Raw genomic sequence first — 23,254 nt, forward strand, 5'->3', positions numbered from 1 at the left:
TACAGGTTAGAATTATAATTTACCCCATGCCTCCCAAACAAAAAAATTTGTTTTCACTTTGGGCTTTTAAAAATTGAGATATAGTTTACATACAGTGAAATTCACAGGTTTTAAGTGGTCAGTTCGATAAGTTTTGAAAAATCCATGAATCTTTTTGATAAACAAAAGCCTCATGCTCTTTCTGTTGCCTATATTGTAAAAACTTTTTGTTTCCCAAATGTTGAGTTATACTACAATATATAATTTATCTATGAAAAATCTCCACCTTCGCCTCCTCCAACATACAGAGTCTGAACTAGCTCCTGCCCACCCCCAGCCCAATTTAAAACCTAGGAGGAACTTGGTACAGTCATTTTGCTTTTCCCCTGCATCCAGGAGAGGCTGTGCGTCAGTTTTATTTTTAGGTCTCCAGGGAAAGTGTTTCTACAACCTCCCTCAGCTACCTGTTTCAGCACTTAGCAACACTTAACGCTAAAAATCTCTGTCCCTGTGTGTGTCTGACTTCTAAATGAGTAATAACAATTAATAATGACATAATGCTTTAGCAAGAGCCACAGATCAAGAAGAGGCGGGTAGAGATGTGTAAGCCTGGCAGTGTAAGTGCATGTGTGCACGTGTTAAGCAGGGGAGGGTGTGACACAACTGAGACTGTGTTGTGAGAGTGAGCTGAGAGTGAGCCTGCTCAGCCGCAGCCCATTGGCCATGTGTCTGATGACAGGCCTACAGTTGCCAGATTTTTCTTCCCAGAGGGAAAGGCAGAAATCTGTATCTTTATGTGAAATATGACTTTTTCATGTTGTCTTGGTTAAAAAAAAAAAAAAAAAAAGCCTGCTGCCTGAGTGCAGCCCATGTATTAGTTCACAGTCTCTGCTTTAGAATTTATGCAGTGTTTTCACACTTACTATCTCATTTAACCTTGAATATACCTGCACAACAGGTAAGGCAAGCAGGTATACAGCCCAGTTTTTTTTGTTTGTTTTTTTTTATTTATTTATTTTTGGCTGTGTTGGGTCTTCGTTTCTGTGCGAGGGCTTTCTCTAGTTGCGGCGAGCGGGGGCCACTCTTCATCGCGATGCGCGGGCCTCTCACTATCGCGGCCTCTCTTGTTGCGGAGCACAGGCTCCAGACGCGCAGGCTCAGTAATTGTGGCTCACGGGCCCAGCTGCTCTGCGGCATGTGGGATCTTCCCGGACCAGGGCTCGAACCCGTGTCCCCTGTATTGGCAGGCGGATTCTCAACCACTGCACCACCAGGGAAGCCCTGCAACCCAGTTTTTTAGAGACGAAGAAACTGAGGCTCACAAGTATTAAATGAGCTGTTCCAGCTTCCCAGCTGGCAGATCCCAGGACTTATGGTTCTGCTTCACTGTGTCTCCTGTTAAATCCCAGCTTTGCCCTCCAGGGGCTGTTGGAGCTGTGGTTAGCATCTCAGGGGATGAGGCTGTCTCCCACAGTTTGTCAGCTGTTTACGGAAAATGCAGGAAGGCATGGTAATACGGTCGATCTATCAGGAATTTATAACAATTCTTAATTTATGTATGACTTACAGAAAAATCAAAATATATAATAAGCAAACATGGACGGAACTAAAAGGAGAAACAAACAAAGCCGCAATCACAGAGGAAAACTTGACACATCTCCCTTAATAACTGATAGAATCAGCAGACAAGAAAAAAAAAAAAAAGTAAGGATACGGAAGGTCTGAAAAACAAAATTGAATGACCGAGTTGACCTACAGATATAGACAAAACACTGCTAATACTGATGACAAAATGTACATTCTTTCTAAGTGCACATGAAACATTTCCCAAATTTGAATATATATTATGCAAGTTCTAAGAAAATTCAAGAACTGAAATCACTCAGAATATTCTCTGAGTGTGTCAAATTAAACTAGGAATCAATAACAAAAAATGACTAGAATATCACCAAACGTTTGGAGGTTAAGTAATAAGCTTCTAAATAATCCACGGGTCAAAGAAGAAATCACAATGGAAATTTCCATTCTTAGTAATAAAAATATGATATATCAAAATGGGTGATGCAAATAAAGATTTACTGAGAGCCTTATACATTTGTATTAGAAAAGAGAAAGGCTAAAAAATCAGCAATTTAGGCATTCATCTGAATAATTTAGAAACAGAACAGCAAATTAAACCCAAAGTAAGTAGAAGGAAGGGAATCATAAAAATAAGATCAGAAATTAATTAACTAGAAAACAATTCACAATAGAGAAACCCAACAAAGCCAAAAACTGAGTCTTTGAAAAGAATAATAAAATGGATAGATCTCTAACAAGACTCATAAGACAGAAAGAGGAAAAGCACAAATTACCTATATCAGGAATTAAGTTCATCACAGACCTTTAAGACATTAAAAAGCTAATAATAGAATATTATAACTCCCTGTGCCAAAAGTTTTGGAAACTGTAGGTGAAATGGACACCTTCTAGAAAAGTACAACATATGAACCAACATAAAAGAAATAGAAAATCTAACATCACTATATCTCCTAAATAAATTAAATTCGTAACTAAAAATCTTCACACAAAGAATGCTCTAGGCCCAAATGGCTTCACTGATGAATTATTCCAAATATTTAAAAAATAAATAATATCAATGTTATACAAACTAAAAAAAAAAGGAGAAATTACATTCTATGAAGCCAGTATAACTTTGATACTAAAAGCTGTCATTAAAAGAAAGAAAATTACTGGCCAATCTCTTCCATGAACATAACACAAAAATCCTAAACAACATATCAGCAACTTGAATCCAGTGATACACAAAAAGACAGCACACCAGGATCCAGTGGATTTATACAGAAATACAAGGATTGTTTAACAAATGAAAACCAATCAATGTAGTTCACCTTAGAAACATAATAAATATGTTTATTTATTTATTTATAAGGGAGAAAAATCATCTGACCATATCAATAGATGAAGAAAAAAAGATTCACTAAAACTTAACACCCATTCATGATAAAAGTTCTCAGTGAACTAGGACTAGAGGAGAATTTCTAAATCTTTTCTAAAACACTTACAAAACTTCTAAAGCAAAAATAACACTTAATGGAGAAATATTGAAAGATTTCCCCCTGAAATGAAAAATGAGACAAAGAAACTCACTATCACCATTTGTATTCAAACTATCCTGGAAGTCTTAGTCTCTTCATCTATCAAGAAAAAAATACAGCTCTTTATAAGAATTAGAAATAAAGAAATAAAATGACATTATTTGTAGTCAATATTATTAGGTACCTTGGAAAAATTAATCTACAAATTATTATAATTAAAATAAGTTCAGCAAAATTTCTTGATTTTAGGGCTTATAAAAAAATCCATGTGTATATTAGTGGCAAACAGAAAGTTAAAAAAATTTTAATAATATCATTTACAATAGCACCAAGAATTTCAAATACTGAAAAATAAATCTTATGAAGGATGTGCAAGAACTTAATATCAAAAACTACAAAACTTTGCTGAGAGAAATTTAACAAATTTCTTTAACAAATATTATTAAGTAGCTTTATTAAATTTATTTAATAAATAAGGGTGTTCCTCTCCCTCAGTACATCTATGGATTCAAGACAATACCAATCAAAATCCCATCTTTCTATGGAAATTGATACATTAATTCTAAAATTTATGTGGAAATGCAAAGGGCCAAGAAGAACCAACACAATCTTGAAGAAGAACAAAGCTGTTTGCACTACCAGATAGCAAGATTAATAATAGAACCACAGAAATTAGTTCAGTGTGGTATTGAACTAACTGAAAATACTAGTGGAACAGAGCAGAATGTCCGGAAACAGGCCCACATATATATATCCGTGGTTACTTGATTTATGACAAATGTGAAATCCCAGGGCAGTGGGGGAAAGGCTAGGCTTCTCCTAAATGGTGCTCTGTCAACTGCAAAAGGACTGGCAGCTGTTGCTGGCTTTGAAGATGGCAAAAGGGGCCCATGAGCCTCTGGAAGCTGACAAGGCCCTCAGTTTACAACCAGCAACAAAACAGGGACATCGGTCCTATAAGCACAAGGAATTGACTACTGCCAACAGTCTGAATGAGATTAAGCGAGATCTCCCTTAAGCCCTCCAGAAAGGAGCATGGTGTGCCAACATCTTGACTTTAGCCCAGTGAGACCCATATTGGACTTCGCACCTACAGAACTGTAAGAAAATTAATCTGTGCTACTTATAGCTACTAAGATTGTAGCAATTCCAGCAACAATAAAAAACTAATATAGTGGCAAGGATGCGAGGAGATAGCACTTCCACAAGGAAGCAGACTGTCTTACCAGAAAAGAATTTGATAAAACATGGATTTTTCCCAAATAGCCGGTTAGTCCAATAAGTGGGCAAATTGACCAAATTCACCCTGAAAATAACCCATGGAATCTGGAGTACTGTGAGGACTGGTATGGGGATGGAACCTTCAGAACTATTTCCACTGTTCAAATGGCTAGTGATGATGCGTGATTTGTATGTCAGAAAAAAATAAACAGTAAGATCAATTTGGTAGGAATCTGTAGAAAATTTATATAGTTTACAATTCAGGACAAAACTGGTCAAAGTGAAGATATCAATGCAGAACAGAATCACAAAATTTGTTATACATTCACCATAAACATAAACCGACAAAGGAGCCAAACGTTAATTGTCCCGTAATCTTATAAACACCAAAAGATGAGCTAAGCAAGAAAAAGGCAGAAACTATCACATCAATTAATTCCAGAAATTCTAAATTAAAGCTGATATGCCATTTGAGGAACTGATAAAAGAATGCTCCCAATGACTAAAGATTGGATAAACAGAAAATGACATGCAAAAATGTCCAAAACAATCCTATCACACAGAAGAAATGCTGAAATTTAAAAATTTAACTGATAGAAGTACAGATATGCAATTTGGGGAATTGGCAAATGAATGCTAAAAATACATATAATTGGAAAAAATTAAAGAAATTCACTAGCACACTAAAGAAATCAGAGGAAACAGTTCCATCGGATATGAAATCTTGGCATTTTGGTTTCTAACAAGGAGTAATTGGGATATGATGACTTGTCAGAAGTTTGCAGAAGACTTGACATGAAAGAGTAATAAGCAGCAGAAAAAAGAGCACAAGAATCCAGAAGAGATTACTATAATGAACAGTATGGTGAGTGTCTCAAATATGACGGACACTAACCGTCAATATTAAATCATTGCGGAAGGATAAAAAGCAAACTGTTTACTAATCCTAAAAACGCTAGAGAATTTTCAGCTAAGAGGGGAACTAAGAAGTAACAGTAGTATGCATATCACATATATTTTATTTACTAATTGCTAGAAATAAATCAAGGGACTATTGAGAAATTAGTGGAAGTCTCATAAAAATGTTAAAAGTGTGGCAACAGAAAACGATGTTAAAAAGAATTCAGGGACTTCCCTGGTGGCGGAGTGGTTAAGAATCCGCCTGCCAATGCGGGGCACACAGGTTCGATCCCTGGTCTGGGAAGATCCCACATGTGGCAGAGCAACTAAGCCCGTGCACCACAACTACTGAGCCTGCGTTCTAGAACCCACGTGCCACAACTACTGAAGTCTGGCGCACCTAGAGCCCGTGCTCCGCAACAAGAGAAGCCACCACAGTGAGAAGCCCGCACACCACAACCAAGAGTATCCCCTGCTCGCGGCAACTAGAGAAAGCACATGCACAGCAACGAAGACCCAATGCAGCCCCCACACCAAAAAAAAAAAAAAAAAAAGAATTCAAAAGAAATCAGTAAAAGTGGAAAGATTCCCACTTAAAATGCCAACATTCTGGTTTCTAATGTGGAAATATAATTTTTTGATTATTAAAGATACTGTCACACACAAAACCCCATAGTTTCAACAAAGGGAGCAATCCTTAAACTGCTACTATAAAGACAAAATGAAATCTAGTTCACTCACTCTAAATGGTGATCTCCAAAGCCACACGAAAATGTTCCCATGCAATAGAAATTGCTTTACAACACTGTTAATCAGTACATGTGTTAAATTATTTATTCTGTTAATTGGTCATTTAATGAATTGGCTTTGCCTTGCTCTATCTATCTATCTATCTATCTATCTATCTATCTATCTATCTATCTATCTATCTATCTATCTATCACCTTCCTTCCCAACTGGCCATTTTGCAAATTGATCATCTGATGAATTGATTTTTGGCAAAACAGCATTAGATCAATTCAGTGTTGGTAAGTTTACCCAGAACCATTTCCTCTATAGCAAATGGGGAATGCAAATAATTTTTTTTTTAAACTCTTTCTTGAAAGCAATTTGGCAATCCTTGTTAAAAGCTGTAAAAATGCGCATGTTCTTTGATCAGTAATTCTACTTCTAGGAAATTATCCTAAGGAAATAATGACAATGTGCAAAAAGATTAGGCTACACAGATTTCATTATAGAATTTTCTAGTGTAGTAAAATATTACAGACAAGCTAAAAATTTCAGTAAGAGGGGGTTGGTTAAATAAAACAAGTGAATGTGTACAGTGAACTGGTGTAAAGCTTTGTAATTTGTGCTGTAAAAGAGTATTTAATGTCTTGGAAAGTTGCTCAAGCATTATTGTTAAGTTTTAAAAAAAATAGGTTGCAGAACAGACTGAAACTATTCTAGCAAGGAAAAAAATGCCATATGTGTATGACTGAGTGGATAAACTCCAAAATATTTACTGTGGTTATTTTGGGGGATTGGCATGGATAATTTTTATTTTCTTCTTTTGTTTACATGAATTTTCTAAATTTTCCACACTGAATATGTGTTTTTTTTGGGGGGTGGGGTGGGTATAGTTGTTTTACAATGTTGTGTTAGTTCCTACTGTACAGCGAAGTAGAGTTCCCTGTGCTATACAGCAGGTTTTCATTAGTTATCCATTTTATACATATTAGTGTATATATGTCAACCCCAATGAATATGTTTTTTTAATAAAGAGAAAAAAAATTCTAATCACCCACTAGCTTAGAAGCCAGGAGATCTGACAATCCTCACTATGTGTGTGACTGTGAACAAGCCCCTACATCTTTCTCCAAACCTTCACACTTCTCATCTTCCTTGAACTTTATGTTTCTCGCCTTGTTTGTCCTTTCCCTTCACTAAACTTCTAGCACTCCATAGCCCATGAACTCTGGAGACGGTTTTGAAGAGTTACATGTTGTATGTTGGCCTACTGGGCTTTCGTCCAATAACTATTGAGTGACAGGCGCTCTGAGAGCAAGGAATGCCAAAGGAGGAAGCCACCCCCAGGAGCTCATCCTCCAGTGGGAGAGACAGACATTTGATCCCAAACAGCACAGCACTGTGATCAACACTCTACTGAAAATGTGAGCAAGGTGGTGTCAGATCACAGAGGTCAGCAGTGACTTCCAGAAGAGGTGACATATGACTTGGACCCAGAACGGAGGACCGGCATGAACCACAGTTATGGAATACTTACTACAACCAGGCACTGTGCTGTGGGCTTTGTTCACCTTATCTCGTGTAAGCCTCACAATAGTCACACCAGGTCAATCATCATTCTCTCCCTTTCCCCACTTTTTCTTGAGCAGTCTAGAACATTAAAGCTTCAGAGGGTAAGTAGTGTGCCCCAGGTCCCTATGCAGGTCCCTCTCACCTTGCCCTGTTCTGCTCTATGTTGGAGGGCACAGACCCCTGGAGACTACACTTCCTAGGCTTCCTTGCCAACTGGTCCAGCCAAGTGGAAGGATGGAAGGTGGGAGGTGGGGAGAAGCTCATTTCCTCCCAGCTTCGGGTAACAACTTCAGCAGTAGCTACGTAGCCTCCTCAGTTCTAGCCCCCACCCCATCCCCGATAACCCTTCCTCAGCGTTCCCAGATCCCACCAGGAAGCCTGCATTCCCAGGCTCCAGTAACCTCCCAGGCTCCGCCCGATGTCCCTCCACCCTAGGGATGGTACCACCTTACTCCATGGCTTCTCCGACTTGCCTCAACATCTACCTGGACTTATAGCTCCACCAACACCTCCGTAATTGGTTCCCTCCTTGAAGTACCTAGCGGGGGCTCTGTTTTCCTGAACAGACCCTGATCCATATCGTCTCACAGCTACTCACTGGCTGAGCCAGGACACTCATGGCTCCGAGACTCTAAAGTCTCAAAATGATCATCCACATCCACTGAGCGCCCACTACATGGCAAGACCTTTAATCCTCACAACAACCCTCTGAAGTGGGTGCTATTATTATCTCCAATTTACAAGAGAAGAAGCTGAGGCCCAGAAAATAAAGCCGCTTTCCCAAAGACACAGCGAGCAAGTGCACGAAGGAAGAGTTGGACTAAGGCATTTTGAGTCCAGGGCCGATGTCCCCCGCACTCTGCAGTCCCCAGATTGGACAGGAGGGAGTGGGAGGTAGGAAAGAGTCCCCAGAGAGGGGAGAGTGAAGCACGGAGAAAGAACACAAGGGTGACCTTGGACCAGTCTTTGACCTTCAGTATTGTAATTCCTGAGCTATAGTTTGAGAGGATAGACCTTGGTCACCAAGATCCCATCCCCAGATACCCCCCCAGCAGCAGCCATATCATGAGAGAAGAAAGTGCTTGGCCTCTGACAGAAGATGCCAAGACATCCTAGGTGCCGTGTTAATGACCCTGCCTTCCTCAGCACCTCCCTCCGTTCTTCCATCCTCAATTGATAAAAGGCCATGATTCCCTTTGGAAAATCCACCCCTCCTTCCAGCTCCGGCTCCCTTGGCATTTGCACATTGCAGGGAATTCAGGTTGCTCTGACTCAAATTAGCAGGTGCTAAGCAGTTTCCACGTTTCTTAGTAAATAGGTCAAAACACAAAATCCATTCATTCCTTCATCCCCCGTCCTTCCTTGAAACACACTTTTCTCTCTCAGCTGGTCAACTGAGAAATGTTTTTCTTCAGCAAGAGCGAAAGTGGCATTAACTCAAGGAGCGTGGCAGCTGTACAGTCCTTTGCAAACCCTCCCCTGCCCTCCTGGTCACTCATCCATCGCTCATTCGTTCATTCATTTGCCCACCGTGGGCCAGGCACCGACTTGGGGCTTTGGGTTTTACCGGGGTCCCTCGAATATAAAGCAGGCATCATGAGGGATCCCACGGAGACCCTCCAGGAGACCCCATTATCACCTGGGACTCTGCCCGGGTGATAGGGGACCAGGGAGCCTCGGGGGAGTCGTGCACTTAATTTCCACCATCTCTCCGGGCCTCCTGCTGGCGTGATTCGAAACCAACTCCTTACATCAAGCAGCCGCCGGCTCTCCGCCCGCTGGGCTCCGCCCCCCAGCCCGGCCCCCTTGCCCTCGGAGCTCGCCTGGACGCGGAAGCCAATTTCCAGTCAGAGATGCCTCCCTCCTTCCCACACCTCGCCAGCAGCCCTCGCCCCAGACAAAGGAAACAGGAAGTCGAGGGGGTGGGGCCGGCTCTTCAGACCTATCACCGCTCCCTGGAGCATCTCCGCAAAGCCTGCTGCCTGCTTGGTGTTGCAGCCTGGGCTCTGGGAGCCATGCTTAGAGTTAATGGCCAAAATGAGGGACCTCTGGGTGGGCTGGGGGGAAACTTTCCCATGTGCGTTGTTGTTGTCTTTTTAAATCTAGGGTGACACATGAATATAAACCCCACATGATTTTGCCGGGCTGGCCGTCAGTTTCAAGCCAGGAACTGACACACATTGTCCTCCACAGCCTTCCACCTGACAGTATCCTTGGCGGAGGGGGAGGTAGAGGGGAAGGGGGGGGGGCTTCCAGGCCCGAGTCTCAGTGTGAGCTAATGAACCCCACCCGAATCCGGTCAAAGCCAGTGATTTGAACTAATCCTCCTCCACATCTTCCACTGTAAGTAGCCCACCTGGCTGCTGCCTGCCATGGGCTTGGCCATCCCTCTGTCCATCGTTCTGTCATTCCAGCACAGACACAGAACCTCCCAGGCTCCTAGGACCTCATGACCAAAAAAAGAAAGGAAAGGGCTTCCCTGGTGGCGCAGTGCTTGAGAATCCGCCTGCCAATGCAGGGGACACGGGTTCGAGCCCTGGTCTGGGAAGATCCCACATGCCGCGGAGCAACTGGGCCCGTGAGCCACAATTACTGAGCCTGCGCGTCTGGAGCCTGTGCTCCGCAACAAGAGAGGCCGCGATAGTGAGAGGCCCGTGCACCGCGATGAAGAGTGGCCCCCACTCGCCACAACTAGAGAAAGCCTTCGCACAGAAACGAAGACCCAACACAGCCAAAAATAAATAAATAAATAAATAAATTTTAAAAAAAGAAAGAAAGGAAATAATTCCTGGCCTTGAGGAGGAGCTTCAGCCTGAAAGAGAGAGAGAGATACAAGCCAAATAATTTCAACAGAGGAAATGGAGGTGGGATGCATTCATGAAGAGTATTTGAATATCAGGGCTGATAGGGTCTTGGAAGCTCCACTAGCCCAGTCTACTCAGTGATGTGAACACTGGGGCCCAGAGAGGTGAGGCAGCGTGCCCAAGGTTACCCAGCCAGGAGCAGCACAGGACTCCCATTGAAGCTTCCTGGCTTCTCAAATTGGATGTGCACGCATTCCTGTCCAGGCTGTGGACAGCTCCACAGTTGCCCATCGACTCCCTCTCCCTCCCCCTCATTCTCCTCTGAGTCATTCAGCTTCTTGCAGAACTAGTGACACTCCCTTCCGCTTTGAAATTCCCAAGTTTTTGCCCTCCCCAAGTGCCAGACCCCCAAGTGCCGGGCGCCCAGGGCAGCAGTTGCTAGAACCGTTCCAAGGAGGCAGGCAAGCAGTGAGAAGTGCCAGCAGAATCATTTTCATTAATTTATACCATTTTGCAGCTCCTCCAATCTGCCTGGTCCCTGCTGGTCCTTCTCTGTCCTGAGATCGCTGTTCTGTTTGTTTCTATTGTCTGAGAAATAAAATGGTTTTGATTACACTCACGGTCTCCCATGCATGACTACATTTGGCTGCCCACAAGGCAGAAGGCACCATCTGTATTCCTCTGCATCTGGCTTCTGGAGAAGGCCTGCTTGCTGCTGCTTGGGTTGCGCTGGGGTCACCACCAGACCCAACCCAACCCCACCCACAGCAGCCAGTGTGGATTGAGGGGGATTGAGGGAGGGCTGAGTAAACAGACAGGATCCAGGGTGGACTGGTTTCCTTCCCGTTAGCATCAAAGGAAGGGGAGGATGAGGCAAAGGAGGGGAAGCTAACATTTTTGAAAGTATAAGGCAGAGTCAGTTAGTCACTCAAGAAACAGCACCTACTGCGTGCCAGGACCTGTTCTCAAGGCTGGGGACTCGGAGGTGAGCACAGTGGGGCAAGCTCCAATATGTCTGGGCTGCGATGTTGTTCAAAATATTTGGCAACAGGACCTGCACAGACATCAACCACTCATCTGCCTGGTAGCACAAGGGTCCCAAAGGCCCCCTGCTGTGCTTGGCATTAACCCTTTAACTGCTGGATCTTGGTGAGACCAGGGAAGCGGAGTCCCAAGGGAGGAGCTGGGATAGCCAGGATGGTAGAGCCCCAGACAGCAGCTGCTTACCAACCGGCATGGAAGATTTGGGATATTACAGCAATATTGGATTTCAGCCATGTACACGGAGCATCAGATCAGGGGGTTGAGGAGGGACTGTAGCAAACAGCCTGCAGTTAGGGGCAACCACTACTTAGCAACAGCCCACAGTGTCTCAAGGGAAGAAAGGGCCCAATGATTCTGGATCTTCCAGTGTTTCAAGAGTCAGTTCTGGAGAGTGTGTGTGTGTGTGTGTGTGTGGACTCTTTTTTTTTTTAATATCTTTATTGGAGTATAATTGCTTTACAATGGTGTGTTAGTTTCTGCTTTAGAGCAAAGTGAATCAGCTATACATATACATATATCCCCATATCTCTTCCCTCTTGCGTCTCCCTCCTTCCCACCCTCCCTATCCCACTCCTCTAGGTCGTCACAAAGCACCGAGCTGATCTCCCTGTGCTATGCGGCTGCTTCCCACTAGCTATCTATTTTACATTTGGTAGTGTATATATTTCCATGCCACTCTCTCACTTTGTCCCAGCTTACCCTTCCCCCTCCCGTGTCCTCAAGTCCATTCTCTAGTAGGTCAGTGTCTTTATTCCTGTCCTGCCCCAGGTTCTTCATAACCATTTTTTTATTTTTAGATTCCATATATATGTGTTAGCACACGGTATTTGTAGTGAGGTAGATGGACCTAGAGTCTGTCACACAGAGTGAAGTAAGTCAGAAAGAGAAAAACAAATACCGTATGCTAACACATATATGTGTGGACTCTTTTGATTAAAAATAACTATACGCCCAGCCCAGATCAAAGAAAATGCATCTTTGCCCACACACCCCCCCAAGAGCACCCACTTTGAACCCTGTGGCCTTAGGATACCAGGAACTGTGCTGCACTTTACAGGTTAAACTGAAGTTAATTCTCACAACCACCTATCAGGCTCATACTGTTCCCTCCAGTTGACAGATGAGAAGAACCGAAGGTGTTTTCTATGGGGCGGCAGGTGTCCACAAGGTCACTGGTACAAAAGAGGGCGGCTATTTGAATCCAGGATTTCCTGTCTCCCAAAGAAGAAAGGACCCCTTTGGATGCAAAAATGTTCTGGTGCTCCGGTAGGCACCTGTCCTTTTGATAGATGGGCTGGTGCTGAGGGCAGACCCGCAGCGGGCCCAGCAAGGGAGCTGGGGTGGCTGTGGCTGGCAGGATGGCTATGGAGAGGTGGGGACGTAGGGGTGGGTGGGTACAATCTATACATAGAAGTGGGAATGGAGTAGGTATGTTAGAAAGATTCTGGACTTTATTCCAGCCAGAGGAATGAGCAAATCTGGGTCATGGTGGGAGAGTTAGGGACCCTGCAAAGAGAGTCAGGGGTGAGGTTTTATTTTCCACAAGCCTGCAGAAAGGTCCACATGCCACCTTCTTCTCTGCACTGGGTCCCAGGGAACTGGTTACCATATGCAGCAGTACACCCTGCCCTTGAAGATGCCTGCAGTGCCTGGGCTGGAACCCAATCTGCTTCCACAGGTCTCCAGTGGAGCCACCAGCTGGTGTGTGTGTGTGTGAGGGGCTCCTGTGTCCCCCTTCTGCAAGACTGTACTGTGATAACGAGGTGGGAGAGAAGTGGCATGGCACTGAGGGCAAGGACCAGTTAGGCAGAAGGCACTGGCCAGGAAAAGAGCACAGAGACGAGAATGTGCATGTCTGTGGGAGGAATGGTGAGTTGTCCCACTGTCCAGAAGGACAGGGACCAGCGGAAAGAGAAGGCTTAGATGGAAGGCTGTGGCTAAATTGAAGGACCCTTAGGAGACTAAGACCAGGACATTGAGATTTTTTTTTCAGTAGGCAATAGGGAGCCATAGAAGGTTCAGCAGCAGAATGTCTGATGAATTAGGAGGCTGGAGAGTAATATCTGAGTTCCTAACGTGTGCCAGCCTCTTGACATATCCTTTATCCAGGTTTGTATATATTCCTATGTATCTTTCAACTAATCCTAAGAACAGCCCTATGAGAAAAGTATTAAATATTTCCACTTTGCAGGTAAGGTTAGCTTGTAAATGACAGTTCAGGATTGTAACGGACTGGGGGGCTTTGTGAGACTGGAGGTTGGGAGAGTAGTTTGAAGGCTATTGTCATATTTGGGGTATGAATAGCAATATCTGTAACTGCCGCTGAAGCCAGGAGAAATGTGTGGGGGAGGATGAATGCTCAACTCCTCAGAGCAGGACCTAGTGACAGTCGATGTGGATGGAACGAGAGGGAACAGTCACAGGATGGGGGGATATTACCCTGGAGAAACCATCAGCAGAAGAGGGAGTTTGGGAGAAGGGCTCAGTTTTCAGAAGACAGTCTTACTGTGATTTTAGAAATGTTGCAGAGGTGTGGGAAATGTTGTTTTTACTTCCCAGCTTGGCAGTACAGAAAGACAAACTAGAATAGAAGCTTCTCAACAACACTCACCTTCCCACATGTAATGCATGCAAATGTTTTCCTATCCTATTGTCATCTATTTCACGGTAGGACAGTGGGTGGAGAAAGGAAATGCTGGTTGCAACCCAATCATGCAACTGACTTCAGGACCCACAGATGAGGAGCGGCCTGAAATGTGGACAGGACTTCACAAGCAGCAAGGCGATGGGGGCTGAGCGGCAAGTCCTCATTTTCACTGCACACGATGTTAGCAAAGACAAAAGCGGAAACATATAGGCGAGGAGTGGGGACTCCAGGGTGCCTAATGTGCAGAGGAATCTAGGGAGGAGAACTTTCTGAAAGGCCACATGTTTTTTGAATTAGCTCATCAAGGACCCTCCAAGGAACATTTTCAGTAGGTGGTGGAGGTGGAAACCGGGATGCACAACTGGAGTGGGTGTGAAGAGATGAAAGAGAAAGTGCTGCCCCTTTAAGGGACATTAAAGACCTGAAAGCGCCTGTATCCGGAGGAGAGGGAGCCAGCAGAGAGCACGTGATGGAAAGAGTCTGGCGGTGGTGTGTGTGGGCGCAGGGGGAGGGTGGTGGCAATGGATGAAGTGAAATCCCAGCGGAGATGGGGGTTGCTGGGGCAAAGAGCACTGGTGTGGTCACTTTGGGAAGGAGGCAGATAGGAGGGAAGGGGAGAGACTAGGTAAAGACAGACATTTGCAGAAGTGAAGAGGGAGTGATGACCGGCAGGAGGGGACAGATGACGGCACGTGAATGGCTGACCTCAATTTTCTCAGTAAAGTAGGAGGCAAGGTCATCTGCTGGAAGGAGGTTGGCGGCTTGATGAGAACGGGAAATGTTGGAAACAGATGCTAGGAAGCATCCACAAGCAAGGAAATGAAAGAAATTCTGAATAGTTGGAGGACCCGTTTAGGTGACTCAGTCTGTGAAAGCTATGATTTGCTGGTTTCACGACCTCTGTTCTCGCCTATCAGGTACTTTCAGAGCGGGGCCTCCCGCTTCTCCCCAAGGTTGCACACTCAGCTCCACCACCCTGAGGGCAAGAGAAACATTGTTGATGCCCTGCTAAAAGGCCAAAGAACACAAACCATTTTGCCCCCAATTTTTTAAAACAATTTTGCCTCTAGACTTTCCAAAATAAGCTCCTTCTTTTAGATTTCTGATTCCACTTCCAATAAATCTCTTGACATCACAGCCTAGCCCATCTGGACCAATCAATCAGCCCTTATCATCAGGCAGAACTTTTCTCTCCTTCCCCTCCCTGGGATTTGCAGCACTGTGTGCACACTGGAATCACCTGGGGAGAGTTAAAAATACTGATGTCTGGTCCCGCCCCTGGTGACTGACTTAATTGGTCTGGGTTTGTGGCTGGACATCTGTAGAATCCGCCCTGCCCCCCCCCACCAGATAATTCTAACATGCCAGCTAAGGACGAGAACTACTGAGCCCCTTGATACTCAAATTGTGGTCTGTGGACAAAAAGTATCTGCATTGATCTGGGTACCTGTCGGGATGCAGATCTTCAGGCTCTACTCCAGATGCGTGGAATCAGATGCTGCAGTTCAACAAGGGCTCCAGGTGATTCATATGCACATTAAAACCTGAGAAGCTTTGTACTGGAGATCTAACTTCTTAAGCCCTCCCTCCTGCCCTGTATAAGATCAAAAAGGAGGCTCTCAGAGATCACGCCTCCTTGACTCTAAGCAGCCCGGCAAACAGCTAATGGTTGCTTTCTCCTAGAGTGTGAAAACAGTCACCCATCAGCCAATCAATCAACAAGTGCTTCCCAACTTACGGCAGGTAGGCACTGAGTACCAGAGTTATTGTCCTGGGGTGTATTAGTCTACAGTGTAGTGAGCTGGAACGTTCTTTTTTTTTTTTTTTTTTAATTATTTATTTATTTATTTATTTATTTTTGGCTGTGTTGGGTCTTCGTTTCTGTGCGAGGGCTTTCTCTAGTTGCGGCAAGCGGGGGCCACTCTTCATCGCGGTGCGTGGGCCTCTCACTATCGCGGCCTTTCCTGTTGCAGAGCACAGGCTCCAGACGCGCAGGCTCAGTAATTGTGGCTCACGGGCCTAGTTGCTCCGCGGCATGTGGGATCTTCCCAGACCAGGGCTCGAACCCGTGTCCCCTGCATTGGCAGGCAGATTCTTAACCACTGTGCCACCAGGGAAGCCCTGGAACATTCTTATAGGGTGATTGACTGTCCAGGTTGGTCTGGGACTGTCCAAATTTTAGCATTGTAAATTCCACATCTTGGGAAACTTATCAATCCCCAGGGAAACTGGAATGATAGCCCACCCTATGTTAAGTAACATTGAGTAACATTTAGAACCCCTGAAAACTATTGTCTAACTGTTTGCTGGATGCCCCTCAATTCTGGCCTGTCTGATGTCTACAGGTTTCTGCCTCTGATATCAAGAAGGTAAGTCCTGGAGGGCAGGGACATTGTCTGACTCTCACTGACAAATTCCCAGGGCCGGGAAAAGGATGGACTCACTGTAGATGCTCGATGTTTTGAAGGAGTGACTGGGAGGGTGACATGCCAGCTACTGAGATGGTTAAAAATATAAGTTTCATATGTCTCCCCTCCCCCACTGTATTAGTCTGCTCAGGCTGCTATAACAAAATACCATAGGCTGGGTGTCTTAAACAGCAGACATTTACTGCTCACATTTCTGAGAGCTAGAAGTCCAAGATCAGGATGGTTAGGTTTTGATCAGAGCTCACTTCCTAGCTTGCAGATGTCACTTTCTCATTGTATTGTTACATGGCAGAGAGAGAGCCAGCAAGTTCTCTGATATATATCTCTTCCTACAACGACACTAATCCCACCATGAGCCACCCCCCCCCCACCTCTTGACCTCAGCTAAATCTAATTACTTCACAAAGGCTCCATCCCCAAATACCATCATGTTGGGGGATAGGGCTTCAGCATAAGAACTTGGGGGAAAACCATTCAGTCCGTATCACCCACTTTAGCAGAAAGGGGGAAATGTTGGTCAGAAAAAAAGAGATTCTTTTCTTGAGTGAATCCGTGAAAGTATTCAAATACCTAATTGGTCTGGGTTGCATTAATTACATTACCTTTTTGAGCCCCTACGACTGCCAGGCATGGTGGGTGATACAAAGGTGAATGGGACACATGGGACAAGCTCCTTTGAGCTTGCCTTTGACTGGAGAGAAGGGAATGCAGGACATGGTGGGAGGGGAGGGCAGGCAGTCCGTGGTGAGTAAATGCTATGGGGGCACCGCCAGAAAGAGATGAGGTATAGGATGGAGGAGGTGACATATGAGGTAGGGCTTGGAGGGGGTTAGGGTTTGGGCCGATAAAGGAAGAGGGAAAGCATGTCCCAGGCGAAAGACAGCCTTTGAATGGAAATCAAAAGTCAGAGAGCCGTGGGGTGTATTTGGGGAATGGCAGGCAGTGGCGATTGGCTGGAGTATCTGATGGGAAGTAGAGGCCAGGAGGCTGGAGGCTGGATGGAAAGTCAAGTCCAAATCCGAGGAGTCCTTGATTGTTACTGTACTGAGGGCATTTAACTTCTTTTTGTTTTTCTTCATGACAATAAGAAGCAGGAGAGTGAACTGCTCAGAACTCCCTATTATGTAGAGTCAGGGGGTAGCCTTGATGTTTCCCCAGCTTCCTTACTGATAGGAGTAGGTGTAGGGAGGCAGCGAGCTGGAAGTGCTCAGGGGCCTCTGGTCCTCACCCTCCTGTCTCCTGACACTCCTCCCAAGTCCTCCTTTCACATGTCAGGCCACCACACTATGCCACACCCCCTCACCTTTGCAAGTGCCTGGCGCCCCTTTGCCACAGGTCTCTGGTGAACTCCTGCCCGTCCTCTTAGCAGCAGCTAGAGGTTCTTGTCTATGAAGCTGCCCACCTCTGACTCCCTCAGAGCTGGCCCTTCCCTCTTTTCTGCACATGCTGTAACTAGACCATCTCTCCATTGTGATTTTCACAACAATTTGCTCGCATACTTACTTCTCTCCTGCTTGACTGAAAGGCCACTGAGAGAAGGAACCACATTTATTTATCTGTATTCGTAGGGCTGGCACCATGCTTGGCACATCATAGGTGCTTGAAAAATAGCTGCTGAATTGAATTATGTTTCATTAAAGAGTAGAGAGAGCCCTGGACTTGGAGTCAGGAGCCCACAGTCCAAACCGAGCCCTGCAAACCAGCAAAGGTACCTGACTTTTCTGAGTCTGTCTCCTCAACCATAAGGGGAGGAAGGAATGATACTTTCTACTTTGTAATTTTATCCTGAAAGACTCTATTATATTCCTGGAGCATGATAGCTGTACTTCTGGCCATCACACTTACCTCACCCATAGCTACTTGTTCAGAGTCTGGTGAGATCATAGAGGGGCAATATGCAAAGATCGGATGTTGGTACTGCTGCTGGGGTCCTGCTGCCTGCCCGACATCACCAAGTGCAAGGGAAAGGATGTCCTGGGCATGTATGAAGCAGAAATGCAGTGGAGAAGGGACTAGAAAGTTGATCAAGAAATTGTTAACATTATCCAGGAGGGGGGGGATGCTTGTCAGTGGAGGGGAGGCAAGAGCTACAAACAGGATTGCGCCAAGAAGCCAAAGCAGCTGCCCAGGTGGCCAAGGAGCACCAGGACCACCATCATGACCTGCGGGCCGTGACTCCGCTAGACTTCCCCTCTAGACTGTGAGCTCCATGAGAGTTGAGGCCTTGTCTGTTGTGTTCATGGCTATGTTACCTACACCCTGCCCGGTGTCTGTGCATCTTACAGTAACACTGACACATCACTTATTCTCTTTGGGCTTCGATTTCTTTATCTCGTAAAAGAAAGAAGGTCCCTTTCTCAGTGTACTATTCTAGACTGTTAACATTTTCTAGCATGAGGGTAGGTAGTAATAACGCTGATGGCAACTTTGGAATGATCATTTCCAAAGGAATCAGAAGGCAAACATAAAACGTTGGTGCTGTGTCTACCAGAGCTCCACAGGGCTGAGCAAGCACAGGGCACTGGGAGAACTGGGAAAGCTGAAGGTCTGGGAAGATTATGGGAGCTGTGCCATGTTGATAACCTTTTCTTTCAGCTCTGGCCAGACAGTGACCTCCAGGTGAGGGACCTGAAATGAAAGTGTGCCTGGGTCTTAAATGAGATGTTGTTTGCCACCCACGTTGGAGGGACCCTGCCAGGTTTAGAGCTCCCGCGCCTCTGCACTCGCCTTTGTTGACCTCTTGCACCCCTACCCCCTGCAGGCTGAGGTGGCTGTTACCAAGGTGATCACCCACGACGGAGGGACCCCTGTGTCCTCGCTCCTTAAGCGGGCTCAGCAAGGCAGCCTCCTGGCGGAAGCAGGACTGGGTTAGGCAGGGACCTGCACAGGTGAAGCCCCAAGTTGGGTGAGGCTCACAGCTGCTGTAGCTGATGCCCTAGGGCGGCAGACACGACTCTATGCACCAGAGTTCAGAGAAAGGAAGATGAGGGAATGCTTGTGTATTGAAGCAAACTGGGCTTTTGGAAAAGCTTCTCTTTCTGCCTGGAATGCCCTTCCACTCTCTCATCTGGGTCAACTTCAGGGCCCCCATAGCTATCTCCTCTTGTGAGAAGCCCTCCCTGATCCTCAAGTCTGTGCACCCAGAGCGCTTTGTACAATTCTTAGTCCTTTGCATCCTGCATTATAATGGCCCCCTCTGCAGTTACAAGACAGCAAAGCTCCTAGGAGACAGGAGCTGTGGTCTAGCTCAACTCTGCTGAGGATTCTGTGGAGAGCCAGAATCCTCGGCACAGTTCTGGCAGAAAGCAGCTGCTCAATAAATATGTGCTGAATGAATGAACTGGAAATTTTACACCACTCTTGTGGGAGAAAGATAAAACAAGTTGATATCACAGTTTCAATAAAATCCACCTACTGATTTTTACAAGATATCCTGTGGTCTGTGAAGCTAAAAAGACATTCCTTTTCCTTCTTTTTTTTTTTTTTTAATTTATTTTTTGGCTACATTATGGCACATGGGATCTTTCGTTGCAGCGCACAGGCTCCTCGTTGCGGTGTGCAGGTCTCTCTCTAGTTGCGGCACGTGGGCTTCTCTCTAGTTGTGGCATGTGGGCTCAGTTGCCGCGGCATGTGGGCTCTTAGTTCCCTGACCAGGGATCAAACCGGCGTTCCTTGCATTGCAAGGCGGATTCTTAATCACTGGACCACCAGGGAAGTCCCTCCTTTGCCTTCTGTAACAGAACCTAACTTTAAGCGACAGCACTTCAACATAAAGGGAATTTGGGGTGGTGTTCAAATACACTGCAAAGTGGACTTATGTTTTATAAAGATTGTCAGCAATAAAAGTTGAAATATAAATTATAGGGTTATCCCCCAATTCACTGGAAAATTAAATTAACCACAAATGTGTCCCATTCTTCCCCATTTTCCCTCCCTAATCTCTTTCATTCTCCAAACATCCTGATAAATTACCACTTTACTACAATATGTTCATCTGTTAGGAAGTGAATGAATGAATATTTCTGTAGCTGGTAAAAGGGTGGAGAAGGAAATGTCTTCCTCCTGTGAGGGGCAAATGTCTTCTTCCTGGTATTTCCCATCTTAGCATTTTGCCTTCCATCCACTTCTGTAGAACCTGGTTTCTTACCTCTAAAGATTAGGAAAATAAAGTTTGCTCTTTCCTCCCTACCAAAGGAATGTGATCCAGTGCCTCTGCATGCATTGGAGGGTAAGGAAGCTTCTGGACCCACAAGTGCTTTCAGTTACAAACTCAATTTAATCAACCAAGAGAGTTTTTGTGGAGTTACTATTACCAGGTAGGTGGCCCCCAAGAACAGTCAGACCACTAGGCTGCAATTACAGAAAGGCCAGTAGGACCAAACCCAGAAAGGCTGGCATTGAGTGGAATAGCTTCTAGAGAGGAGCTAATGCACCCCTCCCCCGTCTGCACGGAGCCCACACTTTAATCCACCCAGCTCTCTGAGGAGAGCCATTCTGGGTCTTAGAGCAAAGAAGGGTGATTTGAAAAGCAGTGAAAGGCAGAGAGGATTAGGCTGAGTGGAAAATGTTCCTGATGAGGAGAGTGAGGGTAGATCTCGGATAGCCTTACCTTACACACACTTCCACCTGGAGAATTCCCCCTACTCATCCCTATGTGGCCACTCAGGGATTAGCTTCTCTGGCGATCCTTCTCTAGCTTTCCCAGACATTACTAGTCACCCCTCCTGTGAGGTCCTTCAGCACAATGAATGCAACCCTGGTCCAAGGCACCCATCATAATGTCGTCTTATGGTTGCTTCTTAGCATGCTGGGTTCTTGCACTGGACTCTGAGCTCCCCATCTTATCTCCACATTCCCAGGGCCTGGCACTGGGTGTGTTCACTCGCTGTCTGTTGAGTGAATGGTCACACTGATCCTTTTGCTGCCACCAAACCAGGTGGACCAGAAAAGAAATGGACAACAGGACAATTTCATCTTTAAATCATGACCTTTGGGGACGGAACATCCCTTAAGAGGTCATCAAATGCATTCCCCTCATTGAGCAAGACTGATGAAGTGCCCACTGGGATGCACTCTGGTCCTGTCTTTGGCTCTGGTCCTCAGCATCATTGTGCCCCAAGCTATTTTGTCCGCCCTCAGCTAGCTCCACCTCCCCTTTTGTAAAACCTGTTTAATAACTGTCTCTTCATAACATTTAATTAACCAGACAATAGGCCATACCTTTCTATTACAGAAAATTTCAAACAGACATAAAAATAGAGAGAATAGTAGAAGAAAGCATGTTCCCAATCACCCAACTTCAGCATCTATCAACTCATGACCAGTCTTGTTTCACCTCTAGTCACTGGATTATTGTGAAGCAAATTCCAGCCATCCTGTCAAATAAACACTTTTTTTAAACTTGAATTGCATTCGTAGAAATGATGAAAATTTATTTAAATCATGAGGAACCTCTCTCTATGTGTTTTGGGGGGGAGGAGGCATAGAACTTTTAAAATCATATCACATACATCTCCAAAAGCCTCAAACTGATTTTTTTTGCAGACAAACACTTAATGGATGTCAGAAGTAAGACACAAGCGATCATTGTATAGAATGTCAGTACTGACTTTGCAAGGACCAGACCCCGTGTGCTCTCTCTGGAACAAAGATGACCGAAAGGCAGGAGCAGCCTGATGGACTAACCCCCTCAAGCACCTTTTTCTTCTGTGCTAAATAGTTGTGGTCCACGTGCAGACACATACCCACTCGCTCGCTCTCACCCACAGACACACACACACAACAGGAGTGGACATCTCTTCACTCCCACTCACACCTGCCCTCATTCACCTGCTGCTGTCTGGTTTGGGCAGTTGCTTTCTGAACTCATTGGAGAACACAGAGCCTCAGCACTAGAAAGCTTTCTTTCTAAAGTAGCACACTGCTTCACGGAGGCTTAGGTCTGTGGCTCCTCGAGGGATCGCCACAGCATGAGTCAAATATACAGCCCACACTCACTCAGTATGCCAAAATGCTCCTTTTGGGATGTCAGGTTAAGCAGTGTTAAAGAACACTGCATAATGGCCAATGCTCTTTATGCTGATGATTATGAACTCTGTTTATATGCTTAAGATCCCATACTGGGAAAACATTCCTGCCCACTCAACACTTTTCACTGCTCAGGTGTCACCCTGTCAATCTCAGAGCACTTAGCACACAGTACTTATACCTGGGGAAATGTGTGAGGAATATTTATCATCCTCTTCAGACAGAGGGGTAAAGAGAGACCAGAAAGAGAATGAATGTTTATCTGGAGTTCCCTTCATGTACTATTGTATGTGTTATCTCCTCAAATTCTCACAATAATTCTATGATGCATTTCTTTTATTGGCTCCATGTTGCAGAAAGAAGACATTGAAGCTCAGGGGATTGAATTGATTTGCCCAAAGTTGTTTTTAGCTGCTAAGTGCTAGAGCCTGGATTCTAACCCAATTTTTCTAACCACCAAACCCATGCTCTTTTTTCTATACTTTTTTCTTTTTTCTGTACTCTTTTTTTCCCAACTTTTCCAAGTATGAGAAACTACCCCTTATTTAAATTATTTTCAGTTTTTAACTTTTCATTTTGAAATAATTTAAGATTCATTTAAAAACGTATAAACATAGCTTCCCATAAACGCTTCACCTTACTTTTCCAAAGGTTAACATCTTATAGAACGACAATACAATGACCAAAATGAGGAACTTAGCATTGCATTGATACAATACTATTAAGTAATCTATGCACCTTATTTGAATGTCACCAACTGTCTCACTAATGCCCTTTCTCTGGTCCAGAAGCCAATCCAAATCA

At 44.9% G+C, this 23,254-nt stretch overlaps 1 protein-coding gene across 6 annotated transcripts in view; it reads right to left on the reverse strand.

Moving 5' to 3' along the window:
- Nucleotides 1-23,254, reverse strand: part of MARCHF4 (membrane associated ring-CH-type finger 4) — a 109,736-nt gene that overhangs the window by 64,299 nt on the left and 22,183 nt on the right. For 5 of the 6 annotated variants that reach the window (XR_014265303.1, XM_082467437.1, XM_082467440.1 and 2 more), the window contains exon 2: nucleotides 10,811-10,891. The exons of the other annotated variant lie outside the window; for it this stretch is intronic. Coding sequence is in view for 4 of the 5 variants with exons in the window: in XM_082467437.1 (XP_082323563.1) it covers nucleotides 10,811-10,891 (81 nt within the window). In the remaining variant the exon portion in view is untranslated. The remainder of the gene's footprint in view (nucleotides 1-10,810; nucleotides 10,892-23,254) is intronic. 6 annotated transcript variants of the gene reach the window in all.

This window comes from Balaenoptera physalus (assembly GCF_965194825.1).
Source record: "Balaenoptera physalus genome assembly, chromosome: 6".
Lineage (NCBI taxonomy): Eukaryota > Metazoa > Chordata > Mammalia > Artiodactyla > Balaenopteridae > Balaenoptera > Balaenoptera physalus.